General features: G+C 39.0%; 2 protein-coding genes across 3 annotated transcripts in view; one reads left to right on the top strand and one right to left on the bottom strand.

Moving 5' to 3' along the window:
* LOC109456203 (uncharacterized) overlaps positions 1 to 21279 on the top strand; it is a 224690-nt gene that overhangs the window by 189129 nt on the left and 14282 nt on the right. The window lies entirely within an intron of this gene.
* On the bottom strand, positions 8000 to 17669 carry ZNF699 (zinc finger protein 699). Of its 2 annotated transcripts, none has more exons than XM_074338210.1 (4): positions 17119 to 17669; positions 14196 to 14294; positions 13604 to 13787; positions 8000 to 13271 (listed from the first exon to the last, which is right to left on the bottom strand). In XM_074338210.1, the coding sequence occupies exons 1-4, from the start codon at positions 17342 to 17344 to the stop codon at positions 11813 to 11815; spliced, it is 1968 nt and encodes a 655-aa protein (XP_074194311.1). In that variant the 5' UTR covers positions 17345 to 17669; the 3' UTR covers positions 8000 to 11812. The 2 variants fall into 2 exon arrangements, with proteins under 2 accessions (XP_074194311.1, XP_074194312.1); XM_074338211.1 differs by having other exon boundaries at positions 8000 to 13268.

The following is a 21279-nucleotide window of genomic DNA, read 5'->3' as shown; positions in this document are numbered from 1 at the left end:
GAACTCTCGGAATCCCCCAGAACCAAGAACATAAATCTTATAGGCCTCTGAGCTAAAACTGTATATTGGTGCCTCCCACCCCTCCTGTCTGGCTACTCCAACTGTCCCAGTTTTCCTGACGATGAAGAAACAATGCTCGCCCAGTCCCTCCTGTATCCAGTATCGCCACCAGCACTCACTGGACTTTGCTGCCTCCATGCTGGGGCACGACAAAGGAATGACGATCCATCGCCCTTCCCAGCCTGGTGAATGATGACGGCTCAGGCTCTGTTCTCAGGGCTGCAGGAAGCCAGAGGCAGGCCTGGACCCCTTGATGCAGACAGTAGCTCTGGGCAGAGAAGACACAGAAGCAGATCCCACTTTACTGAGACCAAATAACTGAAAGGTTACATGGCACAGCCTGTTTATTTACAGTTGTGTGTGCCTGAGAGCTTAATGCACAGAGCTCATAATTAGACAGATTGGTGCTTGCTATCCCAGTCTCTGAGGACTTGTTAATATTAATGGCATAGGATCGTACAAAAAGTAAATGTCTTTTGTAGGGTCTGAGGTCTTCCGCTTCTCAGGAGGAATCTTGCCTGTACTCCTCTTTGTGACTTTCAAGTTTCATACATCTTAATAAAATTCAGACTTACTTTTTACATTAACATACATCAACATGTAAGATTATCATCATCAAATGCATTCAAATGACCAAGTACTTTAGGGAGGATTAGATCTTTTATATCAAGGATCTGGTAGTATTTCCATTGTCTCAGTTAATACTTGTCTCTCTCAGGACTTCTTTTATTATGGAAGGAACATTTAACATGAGATCTGCCCTTTTAACAAATTTTGAATTGTTAATATATTATTGTTGACTCTAGGTACAATGTCGTACAGCAGATCTCTAAAGCTTATCTATTGTGCTTGACTGCAACTTTATGCCCTTTTATTAGTAACTCTCCCTTTTCCCCTCCTTCCAGCCCAGGGCAGACACCATTCCACTTTATGATTCTATAAATTTGACTATTTTAGACACATCATATTAGTGGAATCATGCAGCATTTGTCTTTCTGTGATTGGCTTATTCATTAGTATAATGTTCTTGAATGGCATCCATGTTGTTGCAAATGGCAGGATTTCTTTTTTCAGGCTGAATAGTATTCCATTATTTATATTATATTATTATATTATATTATATTATATTATATTATATTATATTATATTATATTATATTAATTATTATATTATTATATCACAGTTTCTTTATGCATTCATCTGCAAACAACCATATAGGTTGTCCCTAGATCTTGGCTATTGTGAATAGTTCTGCAATGAACGTAGGGTCTTGTAGATCTTGATCTTGATTTCTGTTCTTTTGGGTAAATACTAAGACGTGGGATTGCTGAATCATAAAGTAGTTCTAGTTTTAATTTTCTAAGGAACATAATACTGTTTTCCACAGTGACTAACACATTTTTTAATTTATACCAATAGTGTGCACGGATTCTAATTTCTCCACATCCTTGCCAACACTTGTCTTTTTTTATTATTATTATTAATAGCCATCCTGATGAGTGTGAAGTGATAGCTCACTGTGATTTTGATTTGCTTTTCCCTAATGGATAGTGATGTTGATCACCTTTCAAATACCTGTTTTCCATTTGTATGTCTTCTTTGGGAAAATGTCTACTTAAGTTTTTAGTCCATTTTTTAATCAGGTTCTTAGTGTTTTTGGTTTTTTTGTTTTTACTATTGAGTTGTAGAAGTTTCTTATATATTTTTGAGATTAACCAGTTATCAGACATACGGTTTGCAAACATTTTCTCCCATTCCATAGGTTGCCTTTTCACTGATGAGGAATCTGAAAGGTACTGAGTTGCCACGGGTCTCAAAGTTTTGCTTAAGATCTGCATGGAGTTGTGTCTTCAAATCCCACTCCATTTTTATTATCTGTGATGCCTCTTTCATATCAAGGATATTAGCACCATTCCTAGATAGTTATTGTGGAGCTTTTTGGCTTATCTCCATCCAGGCTTTTCCCCACCCAATGTATAATGCTAATCAATTAGTAGCACTCATTCTAAATTTTGAAATTTAAAGAGGAAAAAGAAAGCATTACCTCTGGGGAGAATGCAAAATGAGATGTCAAAAAGCAACATAATGTCACTTTATTAGTCAGGGTTCTCCAGAGAAACAGAATCAACAGGTTATGTATGTATCTACATATTTATAGTAGAGAGAGATTTCTTTTAAGAAGTTGGCTCACATGATTGTGGTGGCTTGTTAGGCCCAAATTTTGCAGGGGAGGCCAGCAGGCTGGCGATGGGAAGAGTTGCAATTCAAGTCCAAAGGCAGTCTGCTGTCAGGATTCTTTCTACTTCCAAGAGGTCAGTCTTTGTACTACGAAGGCCTTGAACTGATTAACCCACCCATATTATAGACGGTCATCTGCTTTACTCAAAGTCCATGAGGTAAATGTTAATCTCAGCCAAAAAAACACTTTCACAGAAACACCCAGAATGTTTGGCCAAATATTTGGGCACCATGGCCCAGCCAAGTTGACACCTAAAATTAGCCATCACAATTACCTTGGCAAATTCCAAGTGCTTTTGTCCATTACTTAAGTTTTCAGCAGTGGAGACACAGCCTATTCATTGTTCCAGAGTAGATCAGATGCAAAGTGTCTTGTTTCAGTTCATGGAAACCACGGAATCAAAACACTAATTTAGGAATTTCTAATGAGAGGTATCTCTTCTCACTGGCTGCTATGGCTTCATCCTCAGTAAAGGCCGTTCCCTTCTCCTGTATCAAAGTTCCTGATCAGTGACATTGTCAGACAGTTTAGTTTAGTGGCAAAGGCCACGTAACTTAGATTCATTATTAGGCAGGTTTTCTGAGACCCTTCAGAACACTGCTTCAGAAACTGTGCATCTCTAAAGGAAGGGTCCTATACTACAGATCAGAGCCCAAAGACAGATTTGTGAAGACAAGAGACAGGGAAGAATGGTGTCAAAGTCCTGCTTCCACAGCTTCCTCCCGTTTGCCAGAACTAGTTGGGCTGCAAATCTGAGTTTGAGGTCCACAGTTCTCAGAACAGCAAATATTCTGTTCTTTTGATCTGACACTGCTACTGTTCCGCTTCTAGCACCGGGCAGGTGGGGGCGGGGTGAGCTCTGGGAGGGTAGGGAGGGGGCGGCTAGTCTCAGTGCCTAAGGCTTTCGTTCTCTGCTCAGCAGTGAGGGCTTAAACTGTCGTTTTCAGCCTTCTTCCCAGTCTTTTCTCTGAGGTCTCTGCCATGAGCGTTGGGTTCAGCCGTGTTATATGCTGTCCCCTCAGCCCTGTGGGCCATAAACGGAGCCCTAGCAGTCCGAGTTCTTCCCTCTCCCGCAGCTGCGGTAGTTCCGGGAAGCAGCGAGCTGGGAGCACAGAGCTAAGTCTGCGTCCTGTGCACGTGGCTCAGTCACTGCACTTCTCCCTTCCCTCCTCCCCCGCTCGCGCAATTCCCCCACCTTTAGGTGAATTCAGTAGTGGACCTCTTCGTCTTGCCTGTCTGCTGTGCAGGGAGTCCTTTGTGGAGTTATTGTTGTTCGATTAGTTGTAAATTCCAGGGGAGCTTTACAGAGGCTCACCTCACACCACCATTTTGATCCGGATCGTCCAGTTATCATAGTTTAATCCAAACTAAATTATTGCAGTAGCAGATTATCAATAAATTTAATCTCAAGAAATATTTAATGACTTTTATTTAATTACATGGCAGAGAGGTCAAAGCATTTCTTGTCCCAGGGAACTTGAGGATGAAATGATTTGATATCATAAATGTGAAATCCTAAGTGTCTCAGTCCATGAAGTTAGATTTATCCTCCCCTTCTCCTTCTCCATCCTTTAAATTTTTCATTATTTAAAATCACCACAATTGTTTGATAATTGAAGGATGTATATCTCATAAAAGGAAAATAATTGGTTCATAGGAAGTCCATGCCATAAGAAATACCTAAGCCCTATTGCTCTGTCCTCAGGACTGGCAGAAAGACAGACTCAGGCCAGGGCTCCTGTGGGGATCTCTACTCGAAAAGGAAGACACACAGGTGGGAAGCAGTTAGACAGGCTGATTATTTATGATAGTGCGGCCTCGGGAGCTCAATGCACAGAGCTCATAATTAGCCAAACTGGTTCATGAACTTTATTCTCTGAAGACTTAGGGAACCCTGGGAGGAAAAAGTCAGTGTCCTTGGTCCAGACTTCTGAGCCCTACCCCTTCACAGGGGACGTTCACTTTGGCTGCCACTAGTCACATATCCAAAAGGAATGCGTTCTCTGGAAAGATGAATTGTTTTTACTTAAAAGTTCACTTGTAGTGTTGATTTACTAAAATGGTATTGATGAAATAACATCAGGAATAGCAGCATCTTTGTTGCTAACATCCCCCATGCTAGAACATGAAAATATTTCCATATTTGAACATATTTATGTCTGCAAGAAGAACTTCATGTTTAATGATTTCTCATTTCTTATTTTAAATAATTGTTTTATTTTTCAATTACAGTTGACAATATATTAGTTTCAGATTACCACATAGTGATTAGATATTTATATAACTACAAAGTAATCACCCGAATAACTCTAGTACCCACCTGACACCATATTTATTATAATATTGACTATATTTATTATGCTATACCATACACCCCCATGACTACTGTGTAACAACCAATTAGTACTTTTGAATCCCTTCCCCTTTTTCACCCACCACCCCAACCCCCTTCCCAGCTGGCAATCATCGAAATGTTTTCTGTATCTATGAGTTTATTTCTGTTTTATTTTGTTCTTTAAATTCCACACATAAGTGATATCATATAGCATTTGTCTTTCTCTGTTTGACTTACTCCACTCAGCACAATACACTCTAGGTCCATCCATGTTGATGCAGATGGCAGGATTTCATTCTGTCTTTATGTCTGAGTAATATTCCTTGTATATATGTACCATCTCTTCTTTATCCATTCATTCATTGATGGACATCTAGGTTGCCTTCATATTTTGGCCCATTGTAAATAATGCTGCAATGAATATATGGATGCACATGTCCCTTTGAAGTAGTGTTTTGGGTTTCTTCAGGTAAATACCCAGAAGTGGGATTATTAGTCCTTCTTTGTTTCTTGTTATAGCCTTTGTTTTAACATCTGTTTGTCTGGTATAAGTATTGGTGTTCTTTGTTTGTTTGTTTCCATTTTCATGAAATATCTTTCTCCATCCTTTTACTGTCTGTGTGTGTTTTGATCTGAAGTGAGTCTCTTGAAGGCAGCATATATAAGGGTTTCATTTTCGTATCCATTCAGCCACCCTATATTTTGATTGGAGCATTTAATCCATATAATTGTTAATAGATATGTAGTTATTGCCATTTTATTTTTCATATTTTTGATATTCTTGTTCTTCTTCTCAAAGAAGGCTAACATTTCTTGTAATACTGGTTTGGTGGGGTGAACTCCTTTAGCTTTTTCTTATTCTTACCTAGGAAGATCTCCATATGTCCTTCGATTCTAAATGATATTATAGCTTTGCTGGGTAGCGTAGTCTTGGTTGTAGGTCCTTACTTTTCATCACTTTGAATATTTTGTGCCAATCACCTTCTGGTCTGAAAAGTTTCTGTTGAGAAATCAGCTGACAGTCTTATGGAATCTCCCTTGTAAATAACGAAGTGTTTTTCTCTTGCTGCTTTTAGAATTCTGTCTTTAACCTTTGGCGTTTTCATTATGAGGTGTCTTGGTGTGGGCCTCTTTGGGTTCATCTTATTTGGGACTCTCTGCACTTCCTGGGCTTACATGTCTATTTCCTTCACTAGGTTAGGGAAGTTTTCCACCATTACTTCCTCAAATAATTTTCAATTCCTTGGTCTCTTTTTCTGGTATCTCTATGATGCAAATATTGTTAAATTTGATGTCCCAGAAGCCCCTTAAAGTGTCCTCATATTTTGTATTCTTTTTTTCTTTTTGCTGTTCTCATTGGGTGTTTTCTGCTACCTTATCAATCAATCCTCTGCTTCATCTAATCTAATGTTGATTCCCTCCAATGTGGTCTTCATTTCAATTATTGTATTCTTCATTGCTCACTTTATGATCCAGCAATTCCACTTCTGGGTATTTATCCAAAGAAATCCAAAACACTAACTTGAAAAGATACGCACCCTAATGTTCACTGCAGCATATTTACATTAGCCAAGATATGGTAGCAACCTAAGTGCCCATCAATAAATGATTGGATAAAGATATTGTACAGTGGAATATTACTCGACCATAAAAAGAATGAAATCTTACCATTACAACATGGATGGACCTAGATTGCACCATGCTAACTGAAATACATCAAAGACAAATACCATATGATTTCCATTATATGTGCAATGTAAAGAACAAATGAACAAGCAAAACAGAAAATCTCATACAGAGAACTGCTGGTTGCCAGGTTGGTGGTGCTGGTGGTGGCAGGGGAGCTGGGTGAAAAAGGAGAAGGGATTAAGAAGTTACAAAATAGTCACAGGGATGTAAAGTACAGCATAGGGAATATAGTCCATAAAATTGTAATAACTGTGTATGGTGTCAGGTAGGTGCTAGACTTATTGGAGGGAATCACTTCATAAATTATATAAATGTCTAACCACTATGCTGTACACCTGAAACTAAAATAATATTCAATGTCAACTATAATTGAAAAATAAAAATTTAAAAATGTGGTGTATACATGCAATGGATTATTAGCCTTAAAAAGGAAATGCTATCATACACTACAACATATATGAAAGTTCAGAACATTATGGTGAAACAAGTCAGAAAAAGACAAATACTGTATGATTTCACTTATATATCTCATTAAATTCATATAAACAGAAAGTAGAATGATAGTACCAGAGGCTGAGGGGAGGTGATGGTGGGGAGTTGTTGGGTGGGTGTAGTTTCAGGACGGGGCAGAGGGTTTCTTGGGATTTTTTGTACAATACTGTGTATGGGACGGACATCGTACTTTACACTTGGACATTTTGGGGAGGGTGAATTCCATATGGGTTTTTTTCCACCAATAAAAAAATCAAGACAAGGGAAAACAAGATAGAACAAAATGAGAAGCTTACTGCAGGAAGGCGTTCATCTTGAAATCAGAAACAATTCATAAAATTAAAATTTGCAATTAATTTAAATTTTAAAGTTTAATTTTTGTAAAAAGTACGTAATAAAAAGGATTTGTGCATATGCAGTACATGGTAAAAAAAATTTTGATTTTTTTAAAAAGTTTATTGGGGTGACAACTGTTGGTAAATGTTTAGCAATTGTTAACTATTACAGATTACTATTCAGAAGTGTACTTTGAGTTAGATATTGGAGTTAAAGAATGACAGCATTTTCTGCTGTTCAAGATATTTCCACAAATTACTCTTTTTAATAATAACATGTGGTGCTTAAAAGTGTGAATTCTGAAGCCAAGCAGATTTAGCTACATACAAGCTGTGTGTGACCTGGGGCAAGGTGTTTCTCGGCCTCTTTTCTCCCATCTCTAAAATGTGGATAATGATAGCATCTATCTCAAAGCTTTTTTGTGAAGATTAAATGCATTATAGCTATAAAGTGCTTCAAATAGTGTCTGACACAGAGTAATCACTCACTAAACCTTAGCTATTTAGGTCAATTCAAACTTTCAACATTTATATAATAATGTGCCATATATTCCCACTCAAAGATACAGCAATCTTGGTCTCTCATACTTTACTGACTGGATTCTCTCCTTGCCTTTTAATTCTCCTATAACATAGGGAGCCCATGATGTGGCTGATTGAAAAGATAGCTAGTGCTTGCCTAAAAGATGCAATTAACTATGAAAAACTTAGAGCTAGTATTATTGTTAATGGTGAAATATAGGACACTTTCCCCTAAGATCAGAAACAAGGCAGAGATGTTCAGTTTCATCTTTTCTATTCATCACTATAAAGTAATGAGGCGAGAAAAATAAATGATAAAGTTTAGAATTCAAGTAGGACTTTCTTTTATTGACACTGACAAAATTGTATACACAGAAAATCCAAAGTAATCCATAAATATTTGAATAAATAATTGAATTTAAGTCATTGGTAAAAGATCAATGTAGAAAAAGAAATTGCAATTCTATGTAGTAGCCCCCCCAAATTGAGAAATAAATAATTTTACAAAGCAAAACAGCACTCTTTGAGGAGCACTCTTTAGCAAACTAAAGACATGTTAACAATGTTAACAGATAAATTAAACAAAGATATCAAGACCTCTACAATTAAAACTACAGAACACTTAAGAGAAATTAAAAACAACCTAGGTAAATGGACAATTATATTATGTTCATCAATTGAAGACTCAATATTGTAAAGATGTCAATTTTATTCAGGTTATTCTATAAAATCAATGCAATTCCAAGTATAGTCCCAGATTTGTGACAATAGAGATTCTAAAATTAATATAGAAACAAATAGTGAACAGAGAAAGCAAGTCAATCTCGAAGAATAAAAAAGTTAGAAGGCTCTCACTACCAGATTTCCAAAAATACTACAAAGCAACATAAAGATTGAGGAGCACTCTTTAGCAAGCTAAAGACATGTTAACAATGTTAATGGATGGCATCTAACCTTTCAGAAAGGACTTCTAGAACTACTTAGCCCTGGCTGAGTTCCCAGACTTCATAGAGCCTTCCCACTGCAAAGACCAGAGTAAGTTCAATGTGCTGGCATTATCACCTCTATTTGTAGATCCCACCTGCCCACTGCTGCATCCTCCCCTCCCCATATGTTATTATATCACAACTGCCAGGATTCTATGATTCATTTGGTGCAGACTCTACCCTGCTTTCTGAATGAGAGCAAGTCCTAAACAAATCAGGGTATTACATTCCTGTGGATAACAGTAGGCAAGTGAGCCAATCAGATTCAATGGCAATAATCATATTGGAATTGTGGTAAAAGACCATCACTCTCTATTCTCTGGGAATTCAAGCTGGAAAGAAAGCAGCTTGAATGTTCTGGGGCCCACTGTGAAGAGAGCCTGCCAGGAAGAATAGCTAATGCAGGAAGATGCATAGCCAAGACACTGAAACACAATCCATTCAGATAATGTCTTTTTAGCCCCAGTATCCAGACACACCTGAAGTTAGTTCTACTGAAGGACTTTCCAGTAATCAAACCAATACATTCCCTTTATAGCTAACAAATATGAAGAGCAAAAAGGCAAGCCAGAGACTGGGAAAAAGTTATCTGCAATATACGTATATATAATATACATATTATAACATATATATAATATATATCACATGGTATGTATATGTGTGTGTGTGCATGTGTAACTACAGAGATACACATACACACAATAAAGGGTGTATTTCTTTGACAAGAAAACCCTTCAAAGAAAAAAATGGGTGACATGCTTCAACAGGTGCCCTCATAAAAGATATCCAACTAACCAACAAGTACATTAAAACGTATTCAACATCATTACATATGAGGTAAATGCAAATTAAAACCAAAACAAGATATTACCACATTCTCTGCTGAATGGCTAACATTAGAAAGTGCTGGCCAGGTATGTGGAACAACTGGAATTTTCACACATTGTGTTTAGGATTACAGGAGGAATCAACAGTTTTGAAAAACTGGAATGTCTATCAAAACTAAACATAAAGTCTACCCTTTGATTCATTAATCTGACTCCTACATAGTGTAAATCTGCCAAAAGAGCAATTAAAGGTAAACAAACATTATGTTGACAAAAGAAGCCAAACACATAACTGTACATACTGTATTTTAACTTTACATAAAGAACAAGCAAACATAATACACTGCAATAAAAGTCAAAATTGTGGTTGCCTCTGTGGAGCAATTATTGAGAAGGCAGATGAAGGAACTTTCTGTAGTCATAGAAATGTTCTGTTTATCAGCATGTATACATGTGAAATTTCATCAAGCTGTACACTTAAGATTAGCATATTTCATGCATATTAATGTATGTAGCCTTAATAAAACAATAAAAAGTGGTTAAGGGAAAGTGGTGTAAGTATACAGCCACACACCTCTTAACGACTGGGAGTCTGAGAAATGCATCGCTAGGCAATTTCATCACTGTGCAAGTATCGTAATTGTCCAGGTGATAGGAATTTTTCAGCTCCATTATAATCTCATGGGACCATCATATCTGCAGTCTGTTGTTGACCAAAATGTCCTCATGTGGCGCAGGATTGTACTTTTAGAAATAAGGGGAAAGTATAATGAAAGGAAAAAGTGTGGCTAAATGTATGTGAAGTGCAAACTTTCATCCTTTCAGATTAAAAAAGCAGTAAAATCTTCCCTGTATGAAGATGTCAAATATAAATCTTTCTCCATTAAAATGGAATCGCACCCTATGTGATGCTTACCTCAATTACACCTAATCTTCACTGTTTTGAGATCACAGTGGACTTACATAGATGTCTCTTTCCACTTGAGCAGAGTAACATAATGGAACTGAACTGTGCAGATGACAACAATCCTGTTCCAAACTGAGGCCAACTCAATATAATTGGTTGATGTGCCAGAGGGACTGTAATTATCAGCAAAATGATAACACTAGAACTAGCCAGAAAAGCTAAGAAGGTGTGTGTGGCCATGATGGAGGAACTTACAGAGACGTCTACGGGGCTGCTGCTTCTGAAGTAACTTAAGTCAAGCAGTTAATGTTCCATTTTGAGCCAGTATTGATTGGTGGGGCCAATATGAGGAAAATGAGCTGGAAACTAGAGTCCATCAGGTACCTATGCATCTGTCTCCATCTTATGGCCCCACTAAACTAAAAATAATGGGCTCTATCCTCTGTCTTCCAATTCTCATGGAAACTCTTTATTAAAGAACTGCATGAAGAAGTGATTCTGGGAAATGGAGTCCCAGGCTCAAATTAACACACACAACCAGCCCAACCAACTTGACTTCTGGCTTTCTTGTCACAAGGTCTCTTTTTCATCTTGAAACATGGGGTCCATTTCCCAGTCATGAGTAAGGACAAAGAACAAAGTACAAAAACAACATATCAGATGAGACACTACTTTCAAGACCTTTGCACTTAGTAATTTCTGCACTTAGAATTACTTATTAGACAAGAAAAGCTTTGAATAGTAAAAATGGATAACCTCAAAAACTGATTTCTCTTAGTAAAAAAGTGAAAAAAATATTAGGTGGGCAATTTCCAGTATCTGCTGGACTAAATCAAAATGAAATTACCAATTACAAAAGAAACTTATAAAAGAAATTACAAATACCAAAGTGCCCATACCATAATGACTGCATTTAGAGAGCAATGAAAGTTAATCAGAATTATAAAAAAAAAATAAAAACCAACCACTCCTGCCTGCATATGAAAAAAATACACTTCAAGTCCCCCGTGGGTCAAAGACTTAGTAATGGAAATACCATTTACAGCTGAACCAAAATAAAAGCACCTCAGAATAAAACGTGTTAGAGCTGAAAACTTCGAGGGAAATTTACCACCTTAAATATTCGTATCAGAAAATAAAAACTGGAAATCAATGAGCCAACAGTCCACTTTAATGGTGAGGCACTGATCTTTGCTTCTAGTATGGATTTCTTATGAAATTTGACTTATAAGTGATAGACATGAAGGAATTACCACCTGGTTTACATACACAGGGTTTCTCTCAGTTGTGAGTTCTAGAGTCTTCAAGAAGATGAGTGACAATTTCATACTTTCTTACATCATAGGATGTCTCCACAGTGAGATCTCACACATTGCCTAAGATTTGAAAAGCCTTGCAGATATTCCCATATTCGTTACATTTATATGTTTTCTCTCGTGTGAGTTTTCACATGTCTTCGAAAGTAGGCAGGACAAACAAAGGCTTTCCCACATTCCTTACATTCATATGGTTTCTCTCCAGTGTGGCTTCTTACATGTCTTCGAAAGGATGAGGGGCAACTGAAGGCTTTCCCACATTCCAGACACTCAAATGGTTTCTCTCCAGTGTGCATTCTGGCGTGCACAGTGAGGTACGAAGAATGGCGAAAGGCTTTCCCACATTCCTTACATTCATAAGGTTTCTCCCCAGTGTGCGTTCTCATGTGGATCCTCAGAGCTGAAGGATAAATAAAGGCTTTTCCACATTTCTTACATTCATAAGGTTTTTCTCCAGTGTGAGTTCTTACATGTACTGTCAGGTGGGAAGAACTAATAAAGGCTTTCCCACATTCCTTACATTCATAGGGCTTCTCTCCACTGTGAGTTCTCAAGTGTTCAGTGAGGGATGAGGAACGGCTAAAGGCCTTCCCACATTCCTTACATTCGTATTGGATCTTTCCAGTGTGATCTCTCACATGTGCTCTAAAGGATGAGGGACAACTAAAGGCTTTCCCACATTCCTTACATTCATAGGGTTTCTCCCGACTTTGATTTTTCACATGTGTATTAAGGGAAGTGAGAAGATAGAAGGCTTTTCCACATTCCAGACATTCATAGGGTTTCTCTCCAGTGTGTTTTCTCATGTGGATACTCAAAGAGGAGGGACAATTGTAAGCCTTCCCACATTCCTTACATTTATAGGGTTTCTCTCCTGTATGTGTTCTGACATGTACTGTGAGTTTTGAGGACTCACTGAAGGCCTTTCCACACTCTTTACATTCGTAAGGCTTCTCTCCAGTATGAATTCTTATATGTATTATAAGGTGAGAGGAAGAACTAAAGGCCTTCCCACATTCCTTACATTCGTATGGCTTATCTCCACTATGAATTCTTTTGTGTTTGGAGAGTGAGGACGAACAACTGAAGGCCTTCCTACATTCCTTACATTCATAAGGCTTATCTCCACTATGAATTCTTTTGTGTTCCGTGAGGGATGAAGAACAGCTAAAGGTTTTTCCACATTCCTTACATTCATAGTTTGTCTTTCCGGTATGAATCTTCATGTGTGCCCTAAAGAATGAAGAACAACCAAAGGCTTTGGTACATTCCTTACATTCATAGGGTTTCTCGTCAGTGGGAGTTTTCATGTGCTTCTTAAAACAAGCGAAAAAATGGAAAGCTTTCCCACATTCCTTACACTGATAGGGTTTGCTTCCAGTGTGAGAGCCGATGTGATCCTTAAGGGATAAATGATCCATGAAGACCTTTTTACACTCATGGCATTCATAGGATTTCACTTCAGTAGTTCTCTTGAGTGTGTTAAGATTCGAAATTTGGCCAAAGGTTTGTCCATACTGATTTTCCTCAGTATAGTCACAGAAGTTCTCCACCAGATGACTTCTTTTAAAAATAAAAAGCACATTATTAGTAATAAATTGTTACCATTTTCGGTGACTATATATGTTTTTTAGTCCTGTCACGTTATAAACTGAAAGTTCTCACAGGTCTCCACATCAGCCAATATTATTGAGTTTTTGACTTTTGATTTCTGATAATTACTTACAACCAAATTATGTGTCAAACATTGAAGATCTCAGTCTCAGTTGTGGAAAAAGAAAGCTTATGAAAATTTTTTTATGAAATCATAAATTTTGACCAAGTTTTATATACATTTTTTAAATGTTAAGATTCTCTACTGAGGCACTACTTTCTTTTATATAAATGGCACTCACCTCAAATGTCTCTCGTGGTTTTTGTTCTTATAATCAATACCATGGTATTCCCAGTTTTTGTGTAAAATGGATGACCAGGAATCATTCCTTTTGAACTTTACTATTTTCTGTTCATTGGGTATTTTTTCTCCACAAACATCTTGCGAAGTGACTGACTCATTACTTTTAAGTTGAGTCTCAAAACCTAAAACAAAAGGGAAAGGTACCAGTCAGAAAAGGACTTTTGGTAGTGAGGCTATTTCAGGACTTAATTTGGTAATAAGCACAATGATCAAAATGGTGAGCAACTAAGAAATAACTCCATGAATGCTGAGACTGATGGGTAACATGAATAGGGTATTATTAAGAGAACAAAACAAAAAGGAACTGGATAAAATGTACATGACCAAATACTAATTTACAAAGGGGAAATATGGAAGGTCTTTCCTCAAAACAAGAAAAGTGTGAGAGGACTGATAAAAAGTCAAAATAGTAATCAATGGTATTTGTGGAGCATCAGCCTTTTGGACAAAACAAAGTTTTGTTTTGTTTTTATTTGATTTTTCCAAATGTAATATCCCCACCCAGGGCAGTTTCTCCCAAGAATTCTTGCCTTCCTGCTGCTCCCCCTGGATCGATCTTCTTTTTGCTATCTCCAGGTCCTCCTCTTGTTTCCACTGGAAGATCAGACAGGGTGTGTGTAGTGGATACCCTGTTAATGCAGAAAGGCATATCACATGAAAGAAAACAATGAAAACCATACACATTTCCATGAGAAAAGGCACAAACTTTGGTCTTCTGAAACTCTAAAGATGGGCAAGTGTGAATTTAATTGCAACAAATAGTCAAAAAACTTTCTAAGGGTGTGGGGGCAACTGCAACACGGTCTCTGAGGTCTAGAACAGATCTGACATTCGTATCTAATCCTCTGTATTATTAGAAGCTGGTCTGATACACACAGCCAGGACATTTTGTTCTCCTGTTGAACATAAATAATCTCACAGAATACCATATCTTAAACATAGTTACTCTGAGACCATGGTAAAACGAAACAAAACAAGGCCACTTCATAATTTAGTCTAGAGACAGGCAAAAAAAGTCACTGTGCCACCCACAAAATACCCAATAATAGAATTTCCTCTGCTTTCTGTTAGCATCCAATTTATCCCACCGGGTTCAATCCAACTGGGTTGAACAGTGTTCCTCAAAATTTCATGTCCATATAGATCCATGGAACAGATATAGAGTCCAGAAATAGGCCCACATAAATAATCAACTGATCTTTGACAAAAACAGTCCTTCAAACAAAGACTGGTACTAGACATTGACATCCAAACGAATCTAGACACAGACCCTACACTCATCACAAAAATTTATTACAGACCTATATTTAAAATGCAAAACTATAAAACTCTTAAAAGATAATAGGAGAAAAATCTAGAAGACCTAGGGTTTGGCAATGACTTACTAGATTCAACACCAAAGACATGATCTACAAAAGAAAGAACTGGTAAGCTGGACTTCCTTAGTAAAATTAAAGTTTATTGCTCTGCGAAAGACAGTATCAAGAGAATGAGAAGACAAGCCACCGACTAGGAGAAAATATTTGCAAAAGACATATCTAATAAAGAACTGTCATCCAAATTTACGAAGAACTCTTAAAACTCAAATAAGAAAACAAACAACCTAATTAAAATATGGGCCAAAGGCCTTACCAGCCATCTCACCAAAGAAGATATACAGATGGCAAATAAGCATATGCAAAGATGCTCCACATATGTCATCAGAAACATTCAAACTAAAACAATGAGCCACGACTACACACCTATTACAACAGCCAAAATCTGGAGCACTGACAACACCAAATGCTGATGAGGATGTGGAGCAACAGGAACTCTCACTCACTGCTGGTGGGAATGCAAAATGGTTCGGCCACGTTGGAAAACAGGCTGGCAGTTTCTTACAAAACTAAACATACCTTTCCCATATGATCAGACAACTATGCTCTTTGGAATTCAACCAAAGGAGCTAAAAACATTTTCACACAAAACTTGCACACACATTTATAGCAGCTTTATTCATAATTGCCAAAACTTAGAAGCAGTAAAAATGTCCTTCTGTGGGTGGATTGATAAATAGGTGGTCGTCCATCCAGACAATGGAATACTATTCAGTGCTAAAAAGCCATGAAAAGACATGAAAGAATTTTAAATGCATGTTACTAAATGAAAGAAGCCAATCTGAAAAGGCTACATACTGTATGATTCCAACTACATGACATTCTGGAAAAGAGAAAACTGTGGAGACAGTGAAAAGATCAATAGTTGCCAAGGGTTAGAAGGGAGGGAAGGGATGAAGTGGCAGGGCAAAGAGAAGATCTAAGGCAATGAAAGTGCTCTGTATGATATTATAATAGTGGATACACGTCACTATACATTTGTCCAAACCACAGAATGTACAACACCAAGAGTGAAGCCTAACGTAAACTATGGACTCTGGGTGATGATGTCAGTGTCAGTTCGTCAACTGGAACAAATGCACCACACTGGGGGGATGTTGACAGTGGGAAAGGCTGTGCATGTGTAGGGGCAGAGGGGATATGAGAAGTCTCTGTACTTTCTCCTTCAATTTTGCTGTGAACCTAAAATTGCTCTAAAAATAAATAAATAAATAAACGAATATATATATATATATATTTTAGTATTTCATGTCCACCCAGAACCTCAGAATGTTGCCTTATTTGGAAATAGGGTCTTTGCAGATGTAATCAAGTTGAGAGGAAGTTATACTGGATTAGGGTGGGCCCTCATCCAATGACTAGTGTCCTTATGAAGAGGGAGAGGCTTAGAGGCAGAGACCAGAGCAATGCAGCTGCAAGCCAAGGACACCAAGGATTGCTGGCTACCACCAGAAACCAGGAAGAGGCAGGAGGGATATTTTCCCATAAAGCCTTCAGAAGGAGCATGGCCCGGCTGACACCTTGATTTTGGACTTCCAGCTCCAGAAATGTGAAAGGATAAGTTTCTATTTAGTCACCCCGTTTGCAGTACTTTGTTACAGAAGGCCTAGGAAATGAGGAGCTTCCACAGTAAAGTTCAAATCCTAGACTACGTGCTTTCTAACACCCTCTTACTGGGACACCCCCCAGCTCCCCATGTCACGTGTTCTCCCTCACAGCACTGAGTAATAAACCCAACTTGTTTAACTATAAGTCTACTCCTGATGGCCTCTGGGTAAAAGGCATCAACGCCAAATTCTCAAAAGGTCCCAACCCACAAACCTCCCTGTGCCTGAGTCTATGCCCACACTTTCAATACTTCAAGCCTTGAGGCTTTCAACCACAAGAAAAAGTCAGTTCAATACACACATGTTTATTTTCACGGTGAAGCTAGTAGACTACAAGTTCCTTGAGGTCAGTGATACGTCAGTCTTATTTCCAAGTTAATCCAGTTCCTCAGTCCAAATCCTAGAGTAAGGTTGATTAGTAGATAAACTTGTTTTCTAAACAACTAAATGAAGGCTTGTTGCCTCCTTACCTAACGAGGCCAGGTTCTGGAAGTTCTCCAGCATCACGTCTCTGTAGAGGTTCTTCTGAGCACCATCCAGCAGAGCCCACTCCTCCAGGGTGAAGGTCACAGCCACATCTTCAAAGACCACTGAGTCCTGAAACATCCCGCATATTCTGCTCAGAAAGGCACCAACTTCCCTAATATGTTTGGGAGGACGGCTGATGCTGAGAATACTGTGGAACTGAGAAGCCATCCATAGGAAGTTCTGAAGATGTTATGGTCTCCCAGCATCCACCCTGGGCCTCAGCCATCAGGTCTCTTCCTCTTTCTCCCCACACATCCTTCCTGACTGATCAAATCCTGTCTCACAGACTGAACACTTCTAAAACACTAAATTTATCTCTCCAGTATGACGGCGAACCATTCCAGTCTTATAATGCTTCAGAACAGCCCAGAGCATATAGCAAAAATGAGAGAAATGCTCTAGAAATGAAATACAGCAGGTCCTTGAATAACTTCATTTTGTTATAACGCTGATGAGATGCCTTGGGAACTTAACTCCTGTTTATATCAATTAACCTATGAAAAGCGTTTAAAAAACAGGCAATGCCTTCAACCTTAAGAATATATACTCCGTCTCAAATCCAAGAAAGCACTGACTTATAACCCAGACATCTGGGGGATCCATTCCCAATATTTCTTGCTTCTGCAGCCCTTAGCTACAAGGCATTATAACTCAACCCCTGATTACTGGGCCCCCCTTTCATGGGCTGCAGGTTCCCTGAACCTGGTTTTTGAGAAAGAGCATCAACTGACTGAATTCCACATAGAGGAGGCAGAGAAGACTGCTACACTATGATTCTCGTTCTAAATTTTGCCTGTACAGACAGAAGCAGCAGAACGAGAATACTTAAAGTGAAGTTAGCAATGTGTGTCATCTCTGATAGCGTTATCTCTAGTGCTGTCGCACAATTTTCAAATAGTGAAAACGCAACCACTTCTTCCACTGCAGTGGACCCAGTATGTATTTTAAAGCCAATAAAAACTTTAATATTCTTTACTATATTTATAACGTCCCATTTGAGCAACCACGGTGTGAGAATGAGTTTGCAAAGAGATGTCCATACTTTTGCAAAGAAATTATTTATTTTTCATAGAAACTCTACAAATCAGATATTATTACAACTAGTTTATAGTTGAGGAATCTCAGAGTCAATTAACCACACACTAAATGTTACCCAATTAGAAAGCTGCTGAGTCGGGGTGTGTACGCAGGTCTATTTATCTTCAAAACCTAAATACATTTATGTATATTTGTATGTATATTTCTGAACACATACCTTACAACTCAGATGTGAGGGAGGCCCTTATTCCCTAACATTAGCAGGGTCTGGCCTAGAACCCTGGGGCACACTATGCAGAGCAGACACAGTATTCTATTCAAATGTTTTATCTTTGAGCTCCTTCTCTTGACTAAGCCCTATGTGTTGAGCACAATGCTTCCCTTAAGCTCCCTACCTCCTGCTCCTTCATTTCATATTTATTAGATAATATTTCCCCTGATCCTACTACTTGCAGTCACAGGGGACACAGAACTGAAGGAAACAGAAAAATCCCGAAGCACATGGACTTTATAATCTTTTAAGGGAGGACAATTAAAAAATATTATCAGATGGTGGTATATGCTACATACGCTATATAAAAATGTAGCACATTTTGTGATATATAGGATAAGGAGATGCACATACATTTATCTTTAGAGAGTCAGGACTACTCATGTGGCAGGACAGAAGCAGAAAATTCAAGTAACTGTTTCAGATAACACTGGAAATGCACAACTGGTGTAGTGTATATACTTATATACTTATAAATATCATCAGTTCCCAGAGAAGAAAAAATCAGTATCTGTTGGTTAAGCACTGACTTGTAAGGTTGGAAAAAGAACAGCATAAGGGTTAGAAAGAAAAGTGAAAACAAGGCACAATTAATGATACTTTTAAAAACTAATGAAAAGAATCAGAAAAGCTAGCAGTGTCCTTTGAACACTAATGATGTCAATAAATGTCAGCATTTTCTGTAGGGAGACTAAAACAAAAAAATAAAGGGAACAGATATGAAAGTGTACAGGTCATGAATGAATTAATTACAACTGTACAGGTCATGAATGAATTATAACTTTCCAGCGATGATCTAAAGTAAATACAATTTTATTATATCCAATCATTAAAGAAAAAAAACCAGTTGTTTTGAAACATACCCACAAAGGAAACAAGTTACAAACTGTCGTTGTCCCCCAAACCCTGCAGGCTGACCAGGTAAGTATGGGATTCGAAAGTCCACTGTTGGGGCGGAAAAACTGTTTTCCTATTTCTAAGACCAGAAAAGTACAACTGAAAAAAAAACAAGGATCTCATTCATACACATTAGTGCAAAATAATATTAGTACAGTCAAGAAATGAATAAGGATAATAATCACAAACCAAGTTCATTTTATCCTAGGGATGAAGGGTGGTTGAAGATGGATTCATCAATTAATATAATTCACCACATTAATAGAAAAAGATCATATGACTCATCCCCTTAGATACAAAATAGTGACTGATCTATATTAAAGTCCATTGGTGATAATAATTTAACACACTACAACTAGAGGGGAACAGGTTTTACTAGGAAAAAAATTTACAAACACCTACAGTAAACATCCTACTTAATGGTGAAATGGTAGCATTCCCTCTGAGAGCAGGAACAAGGCAAGGATGCAAATTCTATGCAATTCTACACTAAAGTAGAGGTCCTGGCTCGTGCACTAAAGAAATAAAAAGAAATGCAAAATAGAATAAAAAAGAAAACGCTGAAACTAGCATATAATCACGTGAAGTGTGATATTCAAAAAAAATCTACAGAAAAAAATGTTAAATGTATAGCCGCATTCAGCGAGGAGAGTTACAAAGATATTAAATAAGCAGTTCACTTTTATGCACCTGAATACAATGTAGCAAACGGATTTTACCCCACAGGCACGGCAAAATTCAGGTTAAGGAACATCTCTTGCACCAGAAGGGGAGAGATGAGGACGCAGTTGAGGCAAACGTCACCCCGTGCTCACCTAACACGCCGAAATCCACAGATCAGCGTAGAGACGAGCTGAGGCTCTCGTCCCCGTGACCTGAGTGGCAGGGATGCTTTTCCTTTTTGAAAAGGGAGCAAAGGATGCTTTTTGGATGCCGATTAAATACGAGGGTGGTTCTCCAACTCTAGTCTGCTTTCACTCCGACTGCTGGACCCCCCGCCCAGCGCTCCCAGTTCAGTGAGTTTGGGACGAGCCGCAGCCACGGGAGGAGCGGGGCGGGGCTCTGAAGCAGCGCCGCGGCGATGGGGGCCTCGGGGACGGGGTCCCGGAGGCGGCGGCCCTTTGACCGCCCACCCCAAGGCCGAGCTCTTAGCCTCCGGAGTACGGAGGGGAGGCGGGCCCGGCCGAAGCCGGGTAGGACGCAGACGGAGGCGAACACTGACCTCAGAAGCGAGGGAGGGCGCGAGGAGACCAGGCCGAGGGCTCGCGCACGCACAAAAGCGTACTTCTGCTTCCGGTCTCTGCGCCGCGCACGGCGTGAGGGACGGGCCTCAGGAGCTGGGAAATAAGGTGCACGGGAGGCGGGAGCGGCGGGACGGTGTCCGCTTCCAGACTGAGTGGAGAACTAGCGTTTCCTCCCGGGAGAGACGCGGTTGGATCCTGGGGTCGGATCAACGCAGCAGTTGGGGTTGGACGGAGCTGGGCGGGACCAGGTCCGTGGCGGGGCTTGGTTGCCTGGTCCTGTGGGGCGGGGCTTAGTTGGATATTCAGAGAGGCGGGGCTTAACGTAGGGGTAGGTCTTAGGGCGGGAGTCGATTGAAAATTCCTAGGGAGCTGCTGTTGGTGAGGCGCTGAAGTAGAGTAGGGCTAGAGGCGGGATCAGGGCTAGGGCCTTCTATCCAGCCTCTCAAGGACCAGAGAACAGGATGCTCGAGTCCGTGTATGCCTACCCTTCTGCACGTTGCTGTACTCAGGACACAGAACGTGAGCCTATACTAATCCATGAGATCTTCCTTCCATTCATTCAGTCCTTTCATTAGGCCTTTAGCTTTCCCTTTCATTGTTTTATTGATAACTGAACTGCTCGAGCAGATGAAGACTATTGATAATTATGTATG

Source organism: Rhinolophus sinicus, linkage group LG07 (genome assembly GCF_036562045.2).
Source record: "Rhinolophus sinicus isolate RSC01 linkage group LG07, ASM3656204v1, whole genome shotgun sequence".
Taxonomy (NCBI): Eukaryota; Metazoa; Chordata; class Mammalia; order Chiroptera; family Rhinolophidae; genus Rhinolophus; species Rhinolophus sinicus.
Note: the sequence above shows the minus strand (reverse complement) of the source record. Positions and strands in the feature narration are given on the sequence as shown.

What these genes read in the sequence shown, in the direction of transcription:
- ZNF699 (XM_074338210.1), bottom strand. Translation starts at nt 17,344, where the DNA reads ATGGCTTCTCAGTTCCACAGTATTCTCAGCATCAGCCGTCCTCCCAAA. An exon ending in CCAGAACCTGGCCTCGTTAG is followed by an intron (nt 14,295 to 17,118) that starts GTAAGGAGGCAA and finishes CTGCATTAACAG; the next exon opens with GGTATCCACTACACACACCC. An exon ending in AACCACGAGAGACATTTGAG is followed by an intron (nt 13,272 to 13,603) that starts GTGAGTGCCATT and finishes TATTTTTAAAAG; the next exon opens with AAGTCATCTGGTGGAGAACT.